This window comes from Oryctolagus cuniculus, chromosome 2 (assembly GCF_964237555.1).
Source record: "Oryctolagus cuniculus chromosome 2, mOryCun1.1, whole genome shotgun sequence".
Taxonomy (NCBI): domain Eukaryota; kingdom Metazoa; phylum Chordata; class Mammalia; order Lagomorpha; family Leporidae; genus Oryctolagus; species Oryctolagus cuniculus.
In genome coordinates, this window is record NC_091433.1 from 87996019 (window position 1) to 88014954 (window position 18936).

At 51.9% G+C, this 18936-nt stretch overlaps 1 protein-coding gene and 1 long non-coding RNA gene across 8 annotated transcripts in view; both read right to left on the reverse strand.

Annotated features, from left to right (window-relative positions):
* Positions 1 to 1287: 1287 nt before the first annotated feature.
* Positions 1288 to 2996, reverse strand: LOC103352165 (uncharacterized). 2 transcript variants are annotated; one of them, XR_519674.4, is made up of 4 exons: positions 2812 to 2947; positions 2036 to 2105; positions 1738 to 1828; positions 1288 to 1532 (listed from the first exon to the last, which is right to left on the reverse strand). It is a non-coding gene; the product is annotated as an uncharacterized lncRNA (long non-coding RNA). The 2 variants fall into 2 exon arrangements; XR_007913978.2 differs by lacking the exon at positions 1738 to 1828 and having other exon boundaries at positions 2812 to 2996.
* A 391-nt stretch (positions 2997 to 3387) lies between these two features.
* Positions 3388 to 18936, reverse strand: part of NSD3 (nuclear receptor binding SET domain protein 3) — a 129973-nt gene continuing 114424 nt past the window's right edge. For 3 of the 6 annotated variants that reach the window (XM_051832336.2, XM_051832335.2, XM_017350356.3), the window contains 5 exons: positions 13238 to 13354; positions 11765 to 11906; positions 10289 to 10395; positions 8927 to 9131; positions 3388 to 8519 (listed from right to left, as the gene is read on the reverse strand). In XM_051832336.2, the coding sequence (XP_051688296.2) occupies positions 8278 to 8519; positions 8927 to 9131; positions 10289 to 10395; positions 11765 to 11906; positions 13238 to 13354 (813 nt within the window). In that variant the 3' untranslated portion in view covers positions 3388 to 8277. The remainder of the gene's footprint in view (positions 8520 to 8926; positions 9132 to 10288; positions 10396 to 11764; positions 11907 to 13237; positions 13355 to 18936) is intronic. The other 3 variants (XM_070068551.1, XM_017350355.3, XM_051832337.2) reach the window with 2 other exon arrangements.

Sequence of the window (18936 nt, forward strand, 5' to 3'; positions counted from 1 at the left end):
GGGTGGCAGGGACTCAAGTCGCAGGGCACTCGTGAGCAGAAGGCAAGAACTGGAGGCAGAGCCAGCCCTCAAGCCCAGGCACCCGGTGTGGTGTGCAGACACTCTGAGATGGTATCTAGGCGACCCATGCTGAACGCCTGCCCCAGAAAACTAGGTTTTTTTGATCGTTAACTCCAGCTTCTAGGGTGAAGTGGAGCCATGCGAAGGCTCCTTTGTGCAAACATCCTTCCAAGAGTGCCAATCTGAGGGAGCCAACGGAGTGCCGGTGGAGGCCTGTTGCCAGGTCCTTTGCCAGCTGGTGTGGGGCACAGTCACAGGGAAAGACCTTGGCTTGCATGACAGAGCAGGGACAAAACCGTGCCTGAGGCGAGGTGGCTCAGTGCTCCTTTCTATCTGGGATGGGATTAAAAAGGCAGGGACGTGTTTGAGAGACACTTTACTCTCCTGATGCTTACCACAGCCAGGGGCTGGGCAGACCAGGAGCCCAGAACTCTGGGTCTCCCACGTAGTTGGCAGGGTCCCAGTGCTGCTGCCCAGGGCACGCACCGGCAGGAGCTGGAGTCGGAAGCAGAGCCAGGACTCAAAGCTAGGACTCTTACGGGCTGAGGGCATCCCGAGCAGTATCCACTGAGGTGGATCCCACTTCGAGACGTCAAGACAGAAGCACCAGGCTGCTTCCGTGTGCTGGGAAGTACAGATCCGTCCTGGGATGGTTGGCGGCGTTGTGCACCGGTCAGCGGGGAGAACACTGCCTGTGGCAGACGCGGCAGAGCTGCCAGTCACGGATGCAGCCGTGTCTCCCTCGGTGCGGGGCCGTGGCCCTCCAGGTGGCTCGCTGGTTCTGAAGCTCACCTCGTTCCAGCTTGATGGTCTCTGTAGGCTGTTTTATCAGGATTGCCATTTTCATTTCGCTAAACACTGAGTCAAAACACAGCTTCAGTTAAGTATGCATATTAAGCCGTGTTCAGAGTGTACTAAATTAGACGTTTAAAAATCAATAACAAAATGCTGTGCACCCACCCATTTCCCCCCATTTCGAGTGTCCCGGAGGAAGGACTCCGCCCCATAGGATTTGCCTCTGCAAAAGCCTTGCTCTTATTAACGCAGCGCTCCTGAGAGCCTCTGGGCCACGGTGTGCCAGTGGCTGGGTCTGTGGCTTTTCTCTGAAGATACTGTTAGGATTTACTGTAACGATCAACTTTAATTATGTTTTCTTGAATTTTCTGCTTCCAAACAAAAATCTTAGGAGAGTGAGCTTGATTTGTAGGAGTGAACTGACCACTGAAGTCTGTTTTAAACATTTTCTTTTTTTTAATTTTGATTTTATTTATTTATTTGAGAGAGTTACAGTGAGAGGGAGAGACAGAGAGAAGGGTCTTCCGTCTGTTGGTTCATTCCCCGAGCGGCCGCAACGGCTGGAGCTGCACTGACCCAAAGCCAAGAGCCAGGAACTTCTTCCGGGTCTCCCACGTGGGTGCAGGGGCCCAAGCACTTGGGCATCTTCTACTGCTTTCCCAGGCCACAGCAGAGAGCTGGATCGGAAACAAAGCAGCTGGGACTTGAACCGGTGCCCATATGGGATGCTGGCGCTGCGGGTGGAGGATTAACCTACTGCACCATGGCGCCGACCCCTAAACATTTTCTTAAAGATGTAGTTTAATTTGAACCTGGGCTTCATACAATTGGAAAAATTAGGACATTGCTTTTAGGTAATGGAAAAGTTAACTTCTGTCTTACCTTCCACATAGCCATAAACGCAAACACTTAGTACAGGACCCAAGCCACACGCTCACTGGTTCATTAGTTGAACAAGTACTGAGCGTCTCCCCTGTGCCAAGGTAAAGTAAAACGGTGACTGGGACGCGGAGGCCTGCGGAGGCCCCGCTCTCCGTGGCAGGGTCGCGTCAGTCACAGCCGTGGGCACACGACTCGACGGGCACACGACTCCAGGGCTTCCCCGGCCCTGCCAGGCCCGGCCAGGGGCTGCCCCTCCCATCTCCAGAGAGGAAGCGCACAGACCCGCTTGGTGTCTTACCTGAGGCTAGTGTTTGGAACGCTGCTTCAGGACGTGGGGCAGGTAACTCCTGCTGTTTTAGTGCCCTCACCTACAGACACAGAAACGAGTCACGCTTCAGCGGGCCGCTGTGGGAGCCGCTGCGAGGCACCGGCACGGGTGTTTGCATGGCTGGAGCGGCTCCCGACCCGCGGGGTACTGGACAGGAGGGCGGCTCTTCCCGCTTCTGTGCCGTCACGCTCCCACCCCGCCGCGCTCCTGGCCTAAACCGCGACACGACGCGCGGCAGCAGCGCCCACCCCGCGTTCCCACAGGGAGAGGCCACTAGGCAGCCCCCGCGGCCTCCACAGCCTCGTGCCCCACGCCCGGGGAGCACGCCCGGCTCTGGCAGACTGCAGTGACCCTGGCACGGCGGGCCAGGAGTGTTGCGGGCACACAGGGAGCTGCAGGGCGCACTGCAGGCGGGGTCGGGGCGGGGTGCCCTCCCGAGGGGGAGGGCGGGCTGAGGCTGCGAGGCTGGGGCGGGCTCCCCTCGCCTCCTCCCCTACCACCAGCGGCAGCGCCTGGGAGGGAGGCGGGACCGGCCAGGGCCACGCGGTGCTGCGCTCCAGGACTCCCAGCCGTGAGAACCTTGGCCACGGAGAGGAACGCAGTGACCGGAACCAGAACATGTCAGTCAGGAGTACAGCGCAGCAAGCGGCAGCCCGTGACCCTCAGCGGGGTCTCCCCTCGCGCCCGCTCGCGTGGTCTCACACAAGCAGCCCCCCCAGAGCTGGGCTCGGGGCCGCGGCGCCCACCTCCCACTCGCTCGCTCGCCCGGAGCTCTGACGCGCAGCGAGGGGCGGCGGGAGGGCAGCCCGTCCAGGCGCGAGCGCCAGCCCGCCAGCCTCACGGGCTCCGGGAGAGCCACGCCTCCTCAGCAGCGGAGGCGGGACCACGCAGGAGCGCGGCCGCCCGCGCCCGCACACCCGCGAAGGGGTCCAGCCCGCGGCGCGGTCCGCACGCCCACTTGGCCCCGAGTGACGCTGACGTGGCGGCCGGGCGGGGGCCGGGGCCGGGGCGGGCCAGACGCCCCGGGAGCGCGCAGCGCCAGCTGGCGGCCGCCGGGGGAACTGCAGGCGGCGAGGTGGGGCGCGCGGCAACCTGGTGCAGCAGGTCCCCTTTTGGGCTTTGACCAACCCACCAGCTGACGGCTGGGGACTTCACACCCCCCTACCCCCCTACCCCCCTCCCCGGGGCCGAGAGCGGAACGCGAGCCTGGCTTTATGGGATCCGCATCTCTGGACATCAGGGCGGAAACTGGCTGCGTCATCCAGCCCCCGCTGCCTGGTGTGTTCCAACAGGGAGTTACAGGCAAAGAACAAGTCCGCGTATTTAATTTGGAACATACAGGACAATTTATTGAAGTCAGTCTCAAGCAAAATCTGAAATCAGTGGAATGTCATTAAAAACCTTTTCCAAATTAATCCTCACGGAAGCAAAAAACACATTTGAGTTCCAAAGTATTTGTAAAATAAAAAAGGCAACATCTCAGTAAATATAATAATGTACAAAAATTATGTTCCTACCAGCACGCACATCAGTAAGAAGCTTAAATATGACGAGCAATCCTAAAGACACTGTGTCTGATCGAGAAGCTATCTATGTACAGGTTAACCAAGCTTCACACGATTCACACTATGCAATAGAACATAGGCCAATCAACAAAATCCTCAAAATAGTATGCATCTGGAAGTCTATGCGGCAACATCAAGTCATCATACAGTAACGCCCTAGTGGGACATCCCCAGGGAAAATGAACACTAATCCCTTAGTGTCAAGAGCTTCTAGCCGAGTCACAGAAACTCAAGAGACTGGCTTTAGTGAATATTGACGCTATGTTAGTCAAGACTCAAGTCTCAAGTGATTTAGGCAAAATAACTTCACAGGATCTACAAAGCTCGTTACAGATAAAGTACAGAAATAACCATCTACAAAGGTCATTATAAAGAACAAGGGGAAACGAAAGGAATGTGTGGGCATCGGCTGTGCAGTGTCCCTCAGGTGGGTCAAGCCACTTTCTCATAGCTCCAAATGTGCACACCCCGTGCACACACCAGGAGGGTGACCACTGAGCCACTGGGTTATGGTGGCAACGTGCTTTCCTCAACACAGGCAAGTAAAGACAAAGGAAAGCCAATGGCATCGACTGACTCCGAGGGAAAGTTCATCCAGCCCACTTAACCGACCAGGAACCCCTTGGCAAGGCCCTGGGGGAGCCTGGTGCCCAGGCTGTCTTCCCTTTCCATTTGCATGCTAATGACACTGAGAGCCTCCCTGAGGACAGGCCACTCTCCCTCCTGTCCCTTCACACGCACCCAAACCTGTCACTCGGCAACGGAAAACACACACACACACACACAAACGGAAATGGTTTTTGACACACAGCATTTCAGGAGTGTAACGTAAGTGCAGTTAACGTTTCTGAACAGGTTTCTATTAGAAGGAAAGAGGAGGCGCCGGGTGCGGGGCTGACGAAGCAGCACGCACAGGAAATGACTGTGCAAACGCGGTGCACCTCCCGCAGCAGTCTCTGCCGTGAGCAGAACTTCGGCCCAGCTAGAGGCAAGAGACCAGGCTGCCTGTTTCCAGAACCGTCTACAGAACCATGCGTTCTACTTCATGAATTTATAAAGAAACCAAACGATAAGGGGAGCAGCTGAAGAGTTTCAAGTACTTAAAAAACCTGAATTCAACGAGGCAGAGGTCTCATGTTAAAGTGACTACTTCGTACCTGTGGAAAACCGCCCCCACGCCGCCCCGCCCCGCCCCGCCCCGCCCCGCCCCAGGTACAAGTTGCTGACATCTCAGCAGACGCATCGCCGACTTCTCACTGTCTCTCGGTCCATTGCAAAGCTGTCTAATTATACCTATTTCCTAGCCCATCTGACAACGGAAGCAATTTCGACGTTTTTGTCTGTTGGCCTGGGATGCGGGAGCCGGCAGCTCTCCGCCGTCCGTGCGGCGTGGACAAGCTCCCCAGCCTGTGAGGGGCCCGAATTGCCTTGTTTTCTCCTCCTGCAGGGCACGGCTCCCGGCAGGCAACGCCTTGATTTTGAAGGTGAACGCTAAGGGAAGAGCTCTGTCCTAAAGCGCCACTGGACGAGCGGCTGCGGATCCGTCTGCCAAGTGCAGGTCTGGCTTTGCCCCGGCGGGAACCTCTGCTGCTTCAGGAACCGCGGCCCAGCACGCCGGAGAGCACCGGGCAGGACCACGGGCGGCTGGAGGAGCGGCCTCCTTCCAGTTAGCTCCTGTTGAAGCTTCTCGGGTCCGCCCCGACTGGAACCCTAACCTCAGCTCAGGCCAGCTCATTTGTTAGGATGACAGCGTGGGAACCTCGCCGTGTGTGGCAGTGATGGGGCCTGGCCTCCCGCAGCCCCCGCACCCCAGGGAGGCAGGTGGCTGGCCCTGCCCCGCCAGCTCCTGCGGGCCTCCCCCCACCTGCCGCACAGAGCCTGCGAAGCCCCAGGGTTTCACCTCTAGCTCCTACGAACCCAGCTTTCTGGAGCTTTATGCTGATTACCCAAACTCTTAGGCTCATCTCTTCCTCCAAAGAATTAATTTGCGGTTAAAAAAAAAATACCACCATTATCCCATGCTGCTTCTAAGTTATTTCATTTTTCGGACAAGACTAAAAAGCCAACCACTTACGCTCTGACTGCGTACAGATTTACAGGTCAGCAAACACCAACTGCAGCCTGAGAGCGAGCGATGTGTCCTGGCGCATTTCGCTGGTGTGGCCGGGGCACGCGCTGCGCGTGCAGACTGGCGCTCCCAGGGAGCACAGCTTTGTTTGCTTCCACTGCCGCAACTCCCACACACAGAGGTCGATGCCGGCAGCCTGGAGTGGGGAGCGCTCCTTGGCACTGGTCAGAGTGGGCCTACTTTTTAGACCATTAGAGAGCATTCATGGACAAAGACTTCAGAGCCACGGTTATCTGTTTTGTGTTCTACTTCTGATTTCTGAAATGGCAGAGTGACTCTATTAATTCATCAAAAAAAAGGATTAAAAAAATTCAGCAGAGCTCTGTTACAGATATAAAAAACCAAAACGTGACACAATGAAGAAACTGCATAAAAATACTTAAACCTAAGGTATTTGCACTATACAGTATATACCCTGGCTTACCATATAAAAGTCATCAGATATTAAATTGCACTAAGTCCAAAACAAAGCAAGGAGATAAGATTTCATGTTGAATACTGTTTCAATAACAGTTGCATCTGGAATAGTAAAGGAAATCCTTATGTTAGTACATTTAAAAAACCAAACATTTATCTCATATATATATAAAATAAAATTTTAGTATGATAAAACCTAGATTTTCTTAAATTATTTTTCAAAAGGACATCAAACTATATGCTTGCTCAAGAGCAAAGGCTAGTGTTTCGGTGGGCGGCACTCCAGGGCGCTTGCAGCAGCGGGACTTGGTGGCGGGTAGCGCTTCCACTCTGCTCGCTGGGGCTGCATCTCACCACAGGTGCTGCGAGCCCAGCGTTCCCTTGAGAGTGCACTGCTGGAGCCAGGCAGGTGGCAGGCTAGGAGCTCGAGTGAGGGAGCTGTAGTGTTGTTTGATAAGGGAAAGTCCCGTGTAAGTGCACACTTACAAAGGAAGAGAGAGGCACAGAACAGCTTTTTTCTTCTTTCCAGAGAGGAGCTCTAGGTAAGAAAACTCAACGCACACGACCCAGCTGCAGGACGCAGCGGAGCGCCTGCCCTGCCCACCTTCCTGAGGTTACCAGGAACCTCCTGCGGGGCAGTCACTGGCGCTCGCCCCGGACTTGTGCTGGGTACAGAGCTCCACCGACGCCTGACGTGACCCAAGGTTTCATCCCAGGATTCTACTGGACTACGCATATCCTGAAGCATTCAATGCAGGAGTGTTTTGTGGGCAGACATCTGGGTATCCTGGAATCTGTCAGATTCAAGCATCTCAGGCAGCCATCTTGGCTAACACTGACTCTCGGGTGCTTCCTAAGATGGGGTGTGTTTGTGTGGCTCTAGGTACCCTGCAGAAGTAGCAGTTCTTCCCCTTCTTCAGGGAAGAAGGGTCTTCGTATTGGGGAATACAAAGCAGAAACTGTTTACAAATAACCTGGGGATGCTCCGACCGCTCCCATCCCCCTTGCCCCCAGTTCGGAGCACAACTAGAAAGATTTATTCAAATACAGAGCCAATTTGCATGTGTAGTTTCAGCAGGAAACATGCCCGATTGGGCGGGTCACAAAGGAAATGTTTCATTAGGAGAGGAAAACAGAGACAGGAAGAAAAATGCCCACAATTCTCTCCTAGTCAGACCAGGTCTCCGTGAAACTGGACAAGAAGCGGTGCTTCCGGGACCCAGCTTCTGGGTGTGCTGTCAGCTCCCTTCAGCTCCTTACCAGTGCGGCCGCTCCAACTGCGTGCTCACACCCACATCAGCGCACTCGCTGGCCACGGGAAACCTTTCAAACCCAGGAAGCACACCAATTGCTTTTTTCTTCCCAACCAAAAACGTACAGGAACACCTTCTGAGGTAAAGTGACCACATCATGAGGCTCGCCCAGGGTACGACCGCCCAGGGGAAATCCACCGAGGTGTTTGCTTTCGAGAGGCCAGGCTGCAGACTCCCACAGAGCCCTCCTCTGAGACTGGGGCCGACGTGGGGAAGGGAAGAAGTTAGCCTACCTACTGTTCAGTAAAGAGGTATATAAAGGTTAGCTCACCCTTCTCTAGAGGGCTGTCTCTGACTCCTACTGGGAACACGCACACACATACACTGATTAGACTATTTCAACTACACTTCTCTTGAGTTCCTAAAATGAAAATAAATAAAGGAATGATGGCTACTTTTGCTTTATACAACCGAGGAACAACACGTCTTAGACCAGCAATCTATCTCATCAGCAAAGCTTCCCTTCTCTTTGTTCTTATTTGAAAAGCGAAGACATCTCTTTCTCCAGCTGCAAAGGCATTGAAGCACAACAAAAGGCAAGGAAAAAGCCAAGGGCATTTCACCCTCCACAAAAGAATCCCCAAACCAACACCTCGAAACAGAAACCAGACCCCCATCGCTTCTGCCTGCATGAACCAGTTTCCTGTTTTCACATTAGTAAGGCAGTTCCGATGGCAAAGGCTGCACGCGCTGTAGCAGTCTCTTCTCTTTGTAAAAAGCATCATCTACTTGCTTTTCTCTTTTCCCTTTTTTCCCCTTAAATAAGGAGGGGAGGAGATGCCCAGTGATCTATTCTTTCACTTCTTCTCCGTGGTCTTGTGACTCCCGCTTACACCTGATCTTGCTCCAGTATTCTGCCGACACGGGGGCCACGGGGTCGTGTTCCGAGCAGCAGAGGCGGCCTTCCAGCGCGGAGGCAACCAGAGCCCCCTGGTCGTGATCTTTGCAAAACGAATGCGGACAGAACTCACAGAAGGACACAGCTGCAGCGCTGCACTGGTCGCACTGATGCCACGGGCACTCCCACTTTCCTGATGGAGGGACAAGCGCCTCAGTTAGTGCCTGGCAACAGCCCTGAAAACCGAGTCCCCACTCCGTGTCTGATGGCAGACGGAGTTCAGTGCATTCCACTCTCCACATCAGCCACGGATACTGTGTGTGCTCCTTCGTAAGGATGGCAGCCACTGGCCTAACCCCAGCGCCACAGCTGCCCTGCTATGGTAGGAGTAAGTTAGAGACTGATCCTGGCCGGCCCACAGACGACCCCAGATTTGCAAGGCGACAGCTTTCTACCTGGCCTGAGTTTTGTGTGCCATCGTCTGTTCTGTTCAGGGTCTCCCACTCCACAGCTCTCCCGAGGAGAGGGGAACATGCGTGGAGTCATGCCAAGGTGGCTGGGACACACACCAGAGAGGGGTTAGTCCAAGCTCGCTCTTACCGTATGGTGGCTGAGTCAGGTTAAGGCATAGGAGGTGGTACGCTTTGGGACAGTCTTTTTTGTCACACATGACCAGCTCCCCACCGTCTCCACACTGAAAACAGTAGTCTTCGTGCATCTGCTTTGGTTCTGTTTTGATTTTTCGCCTCTTCTGCTTTAGCTTAGCGTTTTTGGCCTTTTCCTCCGTTGTTGATGCACACGCCGACTGCAGGAGAAAGGGACCACGCACAGTACGTGAGGCTGTGCCCAGGAAGGGAGCCCCACGGACTCTGCTCGTTGAAATTCCTGCTGTACGGCTACCAAGAAACACCTGGAGGACCTACGCTTTAACAACACTGGACTAAAGCCAAGGCTGCGTGTTCATCCCCGGGTGAACAGGGTGTTTTTATTTTCATTTTTTTAAAATTGCAAGGGTGGTGATAAATCCAAGCAAATTTAACCTATTGATGTTCAGACAACATGTGAACTTTCTAATTGGGATATAACTCATACTTGACAAAATTCACTATTTTACAATGCATGTAATTCAGTGGTTCTTACTATATTGTTGACAGTTTTTTTCTTAAGATCTATTTATTTATTTGAAAGGCAGAGATACACAAAGAGAAACAGAGAGAGATTTTCCATCTGCTGGTTCACTCCCCAAATGGCTGCAAGGGCTGGGGCTGGGCCAGACTGAAGCCAGGAGCCAGGAGCTTCTTCCAGGTCTCCCACGTGGGTGCAGAGGCCCAAGCACTTGGGCCATCCTCCACTACCTTCCCAGATGCATTAGCAGAGAGCTGGATTGGAAGTAGAGCAGCCAGGGCTTAGCCTACTATACCACAGCGCCAGCCCCTCTACTGCCGACAATTAAAAAAAGTTTTAAAGGAGGTCTTGCCTAATGCAAATTTGACCAGAAACACATCTTATTAAAGTAGGTGCCGGCCGGTGCCACAGATCACTTGGCTAATCCTCCACCTGTGGTGCCAGTACCCCAGGTTCTAGTTCTGGTTGGGGCACCAGATTCTGTTCTGGTTGCTCCTCTTCCAGTCCAGCTCTCTGCTGTGGCCCGGGAAGGCAGTGGAGGATGGCCCAAGTGCTTAGGCCCTGCACCCACATGGGAGACCAGGAGGGAGCGCCTGGCTCCTGGCTTCGGATTGGCATAGTGCACTAGCCACAGTGTGCTGGCCATAGCGGCCATTTTGGGGGTTGAACCCAATGGAAGGAAGACCTTTCTCTCTCTCACCATCTAACTCTGTAAAAAAAAAAAAAAAAAAAAAGGTGCCACTGGTAGGTGAGAGCCTGGACCTGGGGAAGCCCTGTGGGCTGGCAGGAGCACATGAGGGGCGCGAGAAGGAGGCTGGCTGCCCCCGCACAACTCACCTTTGGCCGCACTCCCAGGAAGCCGCTGCAGTTCTCGGCCCCGCAGTGGCACTCGGTTCTGCCATTGCCCAGACAATCCAGGTTGTAATTAAATGTTAGCTCCATCCCTGAAACATCATTGAGACAGATCATTACCCCATGAGAGTGGCGAGGAAGAGACCCAACTCCAGCAGGAAGACTTTTCCCACCCCCAGGTTCCCAGTCATTGGAAACAGTGATGGGGAAGAAAGCAAAGGTGGAGGGGGGAAGGGGGGTAAAAAAACCTTGCAAGACAACAGCTCTGCCCACGTGCATTACCGCAGCGCTTTCCTAAGAAGCAATCCCATCTGGCGCCACAGGGTCAGGACCCACAGTTTGCAATCTGTGCTCACGAAGGCAAACTTCTACCTTAGCCCTCTTTTCCAGAGTGACTTCATTCCAAAGCCACTGCAGGAGCTTCTCAATAACGTCTGACCACAGAGCTGTGGTCATCCTGTCTAGGAATCAATGCTCTCTCTCAGGATCACATAACAGTTCAACACAGAGGGTACTGCGTTTGCCAGAGACCAAGGGGTCCCGGCCTGGGGCTCCTCAACTTTTTTTTTTTTGTAGCTGGGCTTCAGCAATCCACACTGAGTTCTAGAAACAGTTTTTATTTATTAATTTATTTATTTTGACAGGCAGAGTGGACAGTGAGAGAGAGAGAGAGACAGAGAGAAAGGTCTTCCTTTTGCTGTTGGTTCACCCTCCAATAGCTGCTGCCAGTGCGATGCGGCCAGCGCACCGCGCTGATCTGATACTTATCCTGGTCTCCCATGGGGTGCAGGGCCCAAGCACTTGGGCCATCCTCCACTGCACTCCCGGGCCATAGCAGAGAGCTGGCCTGGAAGGGGCAACTGGGACAGAATCCAGTGCCCCGACCGGGACTAGAACCTGGTGTGCCGGCGCCGCAAGGCGGAGGATTAGCCTAGTGAGCCGCGGTGCCAGCCTCTAGAAACAGTTTAAATCTGGTTTAGCCACAGCATTGCCCTTCACAAAGGAGAGGCGTGCTTTGCTGCTGGGACACTAGATGGGCGAGGGAAGGCGACAGCAGCAGCTCGGGCTTCACAGGCTTCTCGGGTCTCATGCAAAACAGAAGGATCTTTCCAAGCACATCTCGGAAAACCAAGGAGCCGGCGGGTGGCAGCACATGTTTCACAGAGCAGACAACAGCTAGAACATCTGACTACCTTCTACAGACGACAGTACCCAGAGAACTCAGTGTGACCACAGATGCTCAGATCCCGGAGCAGCCTCTCTCATGTGCAGGCTCCTGCTCAACCCCCTTAGAGGACGGAGACTCTTCCCTCCTGGCACACAGCGCTCAATCCTAAATCTACCACACGCGCTTGGTGCGAATCCAGACACGGGTACTGCCCCTCCAGGAGCCCTGGGCAGTCCCGGCAGCACAGGCTTGCCTCCTTGGGAGGGGCCGTGGGGAGAAAGGTACTTTCTTACCTGCAGGAATATCACAAAGAGCGAAAAGTCCGACTCGGACGTCTCCGTTCACCGTCCACTTCTGTGTTTCACAGTTTGGATTACAACTGTGGTTCATGAAACGAGAATAATTTCCTTTGGGGCCAGCATCAATGATCCGATCCTTCAGAAAGGAGAGACAGGGGCCTTTGCCGCAAATGGAACGTGAGGCTGCCTCAGCAACACCCAACCAGGCAAGGGCCGTGAGGCCACACGGCCCCCAGCTGACGTGCCACGGTGTGGCGCGCCCAAGAGACGCGACGAGGTGGTCTACGGTATATGATGACCCGCAGGCCAACACCATCAGGGCAAGCCAGGTTTCTTTCTCAGTTTGCTTCTAGAAACAGACCCTAGAATACTGCTGCTTGGAAAAGGAACAGGGATGGCGTTTTCTGATTAGAGGACTCCAAGTTCAGCTACCTAGTCAGGTTTGTGTGGGCAGCTCTTTTCTGTTCTAAGCAAAACCAGTGTGCGGGTGGACAGATCAGAGCACAGGTCATCAAGGGAGAAGGAGAAATGAGAACCTGCTCCCCTTGAGGGTGCTGGGAGAGCTGCTTGACAGGAGGGCTGCCGGGCAGAATCCGGCTCCAGCAGCCACCCGCCCACTTTGTTCTTACAGACACTAAACTTCAAAGAGCAGCCAAGGGCTCCCTGCCTGGGCCCCTGGCTGTGAACTCTGATCCGCTGGGCTCCAGCGGGCAGACGCGCCTTAGAGCTGCTGCTGGCTGCGGGAGCTGCGCCTCAGCGAGCCAGACGCCAGCGATCACGGAAGCCGGCACTTCATCTTCAGGAAGATGTACCAGCCTAAGCCCTTCACTGAATGCCACGACTCAGTGTCAGACAGCCTGGAACTCGGGAACACAGGTTATCAGCCTTGGCTCTTAACACTGTAATGAGATGTGCCGCCAATCACTTATCATGGCTGGACCTCGAGTTTCTGAATTGTCCTCTGAATCAGAGGACTATCCAAGCAATTAAGTGAGCTGGCGGGCGCAGCATGCAACCCCAGGTGCCGAGCTGGTAGTTTGCTGTCACTTTTCTTAGGCTGGCACTCATTATGCTCTTAGCTCATTTTTTAAAAAAGCTTAAATGCACAGAACAATGGAGAGTTTTACGCCAGCCATACTTTAGTGCTCGTTTATAACACAGAATCACAGAGCTGACTCTCCTTCTATGATAAACAGGCCCGTGTCTTCCAGTGACTAAGAGCTGGGACTAAAATCCAGGAGTGCTATCTCTTCATTCAGTGCCATCTCACATGATATGTGTGCGGCTTCAAGAAATTATTGATTGCGTGTAATTAATTAGTACATTATGGTGGGCAGCACATTGGCTACTACAAATCATTATAATTTGCCTGAAAAAAATAAAATTAAAGGAAACTGAATTCAACCTAAAACCATGAGACAAGAATTCAAAATCCCCTTTTCTTACAAAAACAAAAAGCAATTTTACCTTGGTAACAGTTAACATATAAAAATTAGTTACACTGTTCTCGTGGGCTCGCTTGATTCGTAATCTGCATTCTTCTTCATCAATTAATTCTCCAACATATTCATTTACAAATTCACCCTGCAAAGAAACGTGCAACATGAAACTGCAGAATTGGTGAATTATATTAGCACATTTATAACAATGTGTGTATAACCCACGACAACCGACGACAAAGAACCTTGAAAATATAACTCCACCCCTAAAAGTAAATGGTTCTTATTTATCCATGGGCACCGTTCTTTGTTGATGTGCCTCAAAAGGTGAGGAAGTGCCGCCTCTTCGTGATGACAATACTATCCCCACAGTCCACTGTACAGGGGTCCAGGATGAAGCTAATGCCAGTCTTTGAAGCTTTGTTGTAAGAAAAGTCTACTAGGGGGCTGGCATTGTGGCATAACGGGTAAAGCCCCAGCCTGCAGCGCCAGTATCCCATATAGGCACTGATTCAAGTCCCGGCTGCTCCACTTCCAATCCGGCTCTCTGCTAGGGTCTGGGAAAGTAGTGGAAGATGGCCCGGGTGCTTGGGCCCCTGCACCTACATGGGAGACCTGGAAGACGCTCCAGGCTCCTGGCTTCAGAATGGCGCAGCTCCGGCCATTGGGAACATTTGGGGAGTGAACCAGCAGATAGAAGACCTCTCTCTCTGCCTCTCTGTACTATAACTCTTTCAAATAATAAATAAATATATATTTAAAAAATAAAATAGAAGAGTCTACTAGAGAGCTGGCGCTGTGGCGTAGTGGGTAAAGCTGCTGCCTGCAGTGCAGCATCCCAAATGGGCACTGGTTCGAGTCCCGGCTGCTCCACTTCTGACCCAGCTCTCTGCTATGGCCTGGGAAAGCAGTAGGATGGTTGCAGCCATTTGGGGGGTGACCCAGTGGATGGAAGACTTCTCTCTGTCTCTGTCTCTCTCTACCTCTGCCTCTCTAATAAATAAATAAATCTTAAAAAAAAAAGAAGTCTACTAGTTTATAGCTTTAGAAGGTTAGGGGTGAGACCTCGGAAGGATCTGTACCTGAAACAAATGAGCTGCTTTTGTTTAACATTTTTTTGAGTCATCGTATTCACAGGAAATTGCGAAGGTGGGCCAGGGGAGATCTTCATGCCCTTCCCTCCCTTTCTGCCTGTGGTGGCATCTCCCAGGAGGACAGCACCGCAGCAAACCAGTGGGTCCCACCAGCAGGAAAATGCACAGGCACACCCAGGCTGCACGCTGCACCAAGCTACACGGGCTCGTGTGTGTGCGTGCAGCTCCACGTGTTTACCCGCTGGGGCACCATCAGGCAGCACGGCTGTCCTTTACCACAGACACCCCTGGTCACTGCTCTATCGTCACCCTGTCCTCAGCCCATCTCCGCCCCTGGTGACCACACATCTGCTCTCCAGTGCTGTGCTGTGCCACCACAGTATGAAACCATCTGAAAAACTCTTGAGCTATGCTGGTGCTGTCGTTATTTTTCATGTTAGCTGTCTGAGTAGGTGGACAGTGAATCTCCTTTCAAAATAAGAGTGAATATTACATGTCAAAGTTTGTGTGTATGTTGTATAATCACTAAGCTTTTCACCTCAAAAGCATTACTGACTCAACCCAGGACGACACTTGTCACTGTTGTCAGTAGACTCTGGAGGGAAAGGAACGTCCTGACAAATAGACTTCTGTCCCACTGTCTCCCACCCCTGCCCCCTTCGTCATGCCCTCTCCACAGCTCCTGTGACTCTGGTTACTTTGCCAGATCTCTGCACCATCTCGCCCATGACTCCTTTCTTCAGTAGCTGCTAGGTCCCAGAACTGCTGACAGCAGATATCAGAAGAGAAGCACTAAGTCCTATTCTCTGAGTTTGGTTATTTCTCCAAGAACATAAGCCAGTGTTCCTACACACGTACGTTCACAGGGCTTCCTCTATTGATAAAAACAGATCATTACTCCTCTATGAAGAGGTGAGACACGGGTGAGTACAGCCTGCCTTGCACTGGCACAGCTGCATGTGTGTGTTGTGTCAGCCAGGAGTGGTCACAAACACCTCGGACTGCTTCCCCCAGTTTTACTTACTGTCCAAGCTGTGACAAAGAATTAAGTTAGGAAAGGGACAATGTTTCATCTCTCGCTGCTACACCAGACACGGAACAGTTATTTTCTCCACTTTCTCTTCTAGCTTTTTCTCAGGGAGGACACAGGCAGTCCTGTCCATTTGTGTAGCACGTGCCAACGGCCTCAGTGGTCCCACCTCCCTCCAGGCTGGACTTTGCCTCCAGCCGTGGACAACGTCAGCACAAGTGCATGGTATGGCTGCCTCAGCGGCACGGCCACCCGCCAGAAGTATGCTCCCCTACCTCATGGCAGTGTCAAGGAAACAGAGAGAATTTCAACCAAATCAGCTCCACTTCATTTTTTTTCACACATTGCGACTCAAGGTGAGACTGCATTTGCAGACATGGTCTTGTGGCTTTAAAAGCTCTATAACCATCTATTATATAGATTATATAGTTTGTATTTCCAGCTCTGAAAATGAGTGAATACAGGAGTGTTGATATCAGATATGAGGTATGCAAGTCTCATAAGCTGGACACCACTGTAAATGAGATGGAAATAACCCTAGAAGGGACAGATCTATAGCCTCAAAGAGTTCCTGGGTGGATTTACAGCCTTTAACTGTGGATACTGCTGTCAACAAAAACAACAAACTAAATAATTCAGGGGCTGGCGCTGTGGTGCACAGGGTTAAAGCCACAGTCTGCAGTACCAGCATCCCTTATGGGCACCAGTTCAAGTCCCAGCTGCTCCACTTCCAATCAGCTCCCTGCTAATGCTCCTGGGAAAGCAACCGAGGATGGTCCAAGTCCTTGGGCCCCTGCATCCATGTGGGAGACCTGGAAGAGCCCTGGTCATTGTACCCATTTGGGGAGTGAACCAGCAGACAGAAGATCTCTGTCTTTCCTCTTTCTAACTTTGCTTTTCTTTTCTTTTTTTTTTGACAGGCAGAGTGGACAGAGAGAGACAGAGAGACAGAGAGAAAGGTCTTCCTTTTTCCATTGGTTCACCCCCCAATGGCCGCTGTGGCCGGCGCACTGTGCTGATCCGAAGCCAGGAGCCAGGTGCTTCTCCTGGTCTCCCATGCAGGTGCAGGGCCCAAGGACTTGGGCCATCCTCCACTGCCTTCCCGGGCCACAGCAGAGAGCTAGACAGGAAGAGGAGCAGCCGGGATAGAATCTGGTGCCCCAACCAGGACTAGAACCTGGTGTGCCGGCGCCGCAGGTGGAGGATTAGCCTTTTGAGCCGCGGCGCCAGCCTCTAACTCTGCTTTTCAAATAAATAAATAAATCTTAAAAAAAAAAGAAAAGAACCTAAAAAATGGTAGAGATCTGTAAGGACTGCAACAAAAAGGCTGTAATCTGATTTTTAACATTAAAACATTTCTCAGAAAGAACCCACTTCCCAACATAAGTCTCTGTTTACTTCTGGCATGAACCTTCAGGAATCTGGTGTGTGTGAAAATAAGTGACTGACCATGGTCACTCAATCCCATTTTGGCCTCCTTCCCGTAAATGAACCAAGAATCCTTCTTGTCCTTATGATTATGCTTTCCAATGACTGTGTATCTGTAGCTATCTTGTAAAAGACCAATTGTCTTACATCAGCAATCCCTCAAAGGGCAAAAAAAAAAAAAAAAAAAAAAAAAAAAAAAGTCCAGACTGCATTTTCTTTTCTCTTGACATCACTAACTTGGTAAATTATACTTTAGAATACATTTTAGAATCAGTGTGACTAATATTTAAAGGTGTTATAATACTAAACTGGATAGATTTCAGATGGCTTCATAAACACCCAAAGCAAAAAAATGTATGTGTGAGGCCGGCGTGTGGCTTAACAAGTTAAGTCACCGCCTGCGATGCTGGCATCCCTTATGGGTGCTGGTTCATGTCTTGGCTGCTCCACTTCCGATCTGGATCCCTGGGAAAAGCAGAAGACAGCCCAAGTACATGGGCCCTGCACCCTTGTGGGAAAACCAGAAGTTGTTCCTGGCTCCTGGCTTTGGCCTGGTTCAGACCCGGCCATTGTGGACATCTGGGGAGTCAAACAGTGGATGGAAGATCCCTCTCTCAGTCTGCCCCACTCTCTGTAACTCTTTCAAATAAATAAATCTTTTTTAAAAAGTATGTGATAAGTACAGCATTAATATCACTTTTTGCATTATATAATATTTTAAGTGTTGTGGACATTTGACCCCAATCCACATAACCAATGCAACAGTAAATCCCATTTTTTTTTTTTTTTAATTTGAGAGGTAGAACTACAGACAGAAAGAGGGAGAGACAGAGAGAAAGGTCTTCCATCCGTTAGTTCACTCCCCAAATGGCTGCAATAGCCAGAGCTGGGCCAATCCAAAGCCAGGAGCCAGGAACTTCTTACAGATCTCCCACGCAAGTTCAGGGGCCATCATCTTCCATTGATTTCCCAGGCCATAAGCAGGGAGCTGGCTTAGAAGAGCAGCCAGGACATGACCCAGCACCTATAGGGGTGTCAGTGCTGCAGGCAGAGGCTTAGCCACGAGTGCCAACCTCTTGTTCTATCTTTAAAATACTGTAAGTTCAGCCTCTTCACTCCTATTTACCTACAATCCAGGGCCACTCCAACTGTCTCCTTTGTATCACTTTCCCCTTCTTCTAAATTCTCCCTACTATAATGGGCACACCACACACCCTCCTGAAACCCAGGCACGGCAGACAGACTCTGCTGTTCATGCCATTGTGTAACTGATCCCCTCTCGCTGAATGTGTGAGGCCTCTAACCAACAGAACACGGCCAAGGTGATGGGATGTGTGACACACAAAACTCTATGTATCTGTCTTGCTGGAGTGATTCTCCCCTGCTGGCTGGAAGCAAGCAGCGATGTTGGAAACCCCTTGAGGCAAGGAACTGCAGGCAGCTTCTAGAAGCTGACCAACAGCAAGAACAACAAACACAGCCCACAACAACTGAAGCTCTCAGACCTACAGCTACAAGGCAGAGTGCTGCCGACAATCATGCCACCAGGGAAGCGGATCCTTCCCAGTGAGTCAGAAGATGCGAACCCAGCCCTGGTGCACACCTTGACAGAAACCTGCGAGACCCTAAGTAGGAGACCCAGCTAAGCACTGCCCGGATTCCTGACCCTATAAACTGTGAGACAATAAAAATGTGTGTTATGTTTCCAGCTGCCACCTGTGCGGCGATACTGTCAGGCACCAGCAGCTGACAGACACATCAAGTGAGAGCCCATCACTGCACACTAAAGTGTTCCAGCAGTTTCCCATCCCATGGCCCATATGCTCCACACAATCTGGGCCTCGCTACCCTTCTCACCTCCTTTCCTACCCCACCCCTCTGTGTCACTCTTCTCTGGGGGCTTCCTCGCTGTCCCTGGAGCATGCAGAAGCACTTGTACTTGCTCTTCCTTCCTTCTGGAAGGTCCTCTCCCTTACAGATCTGCAAGCTTTCCACTGCACACATTCAGGGCACTGCCTCAGGCCCTCCTCGACCAATCACTTACACAGCAAGCCTTGTCACCGCCTTTCACAGGTTTCTTCTCCTTTGTAGCATTTAGCAGGACTCAAAATTCTATCTATCGTCTTTCTCCTCTAGCAGATACACAAGTAAGAATTTACCTGTCTTGTTTATTAT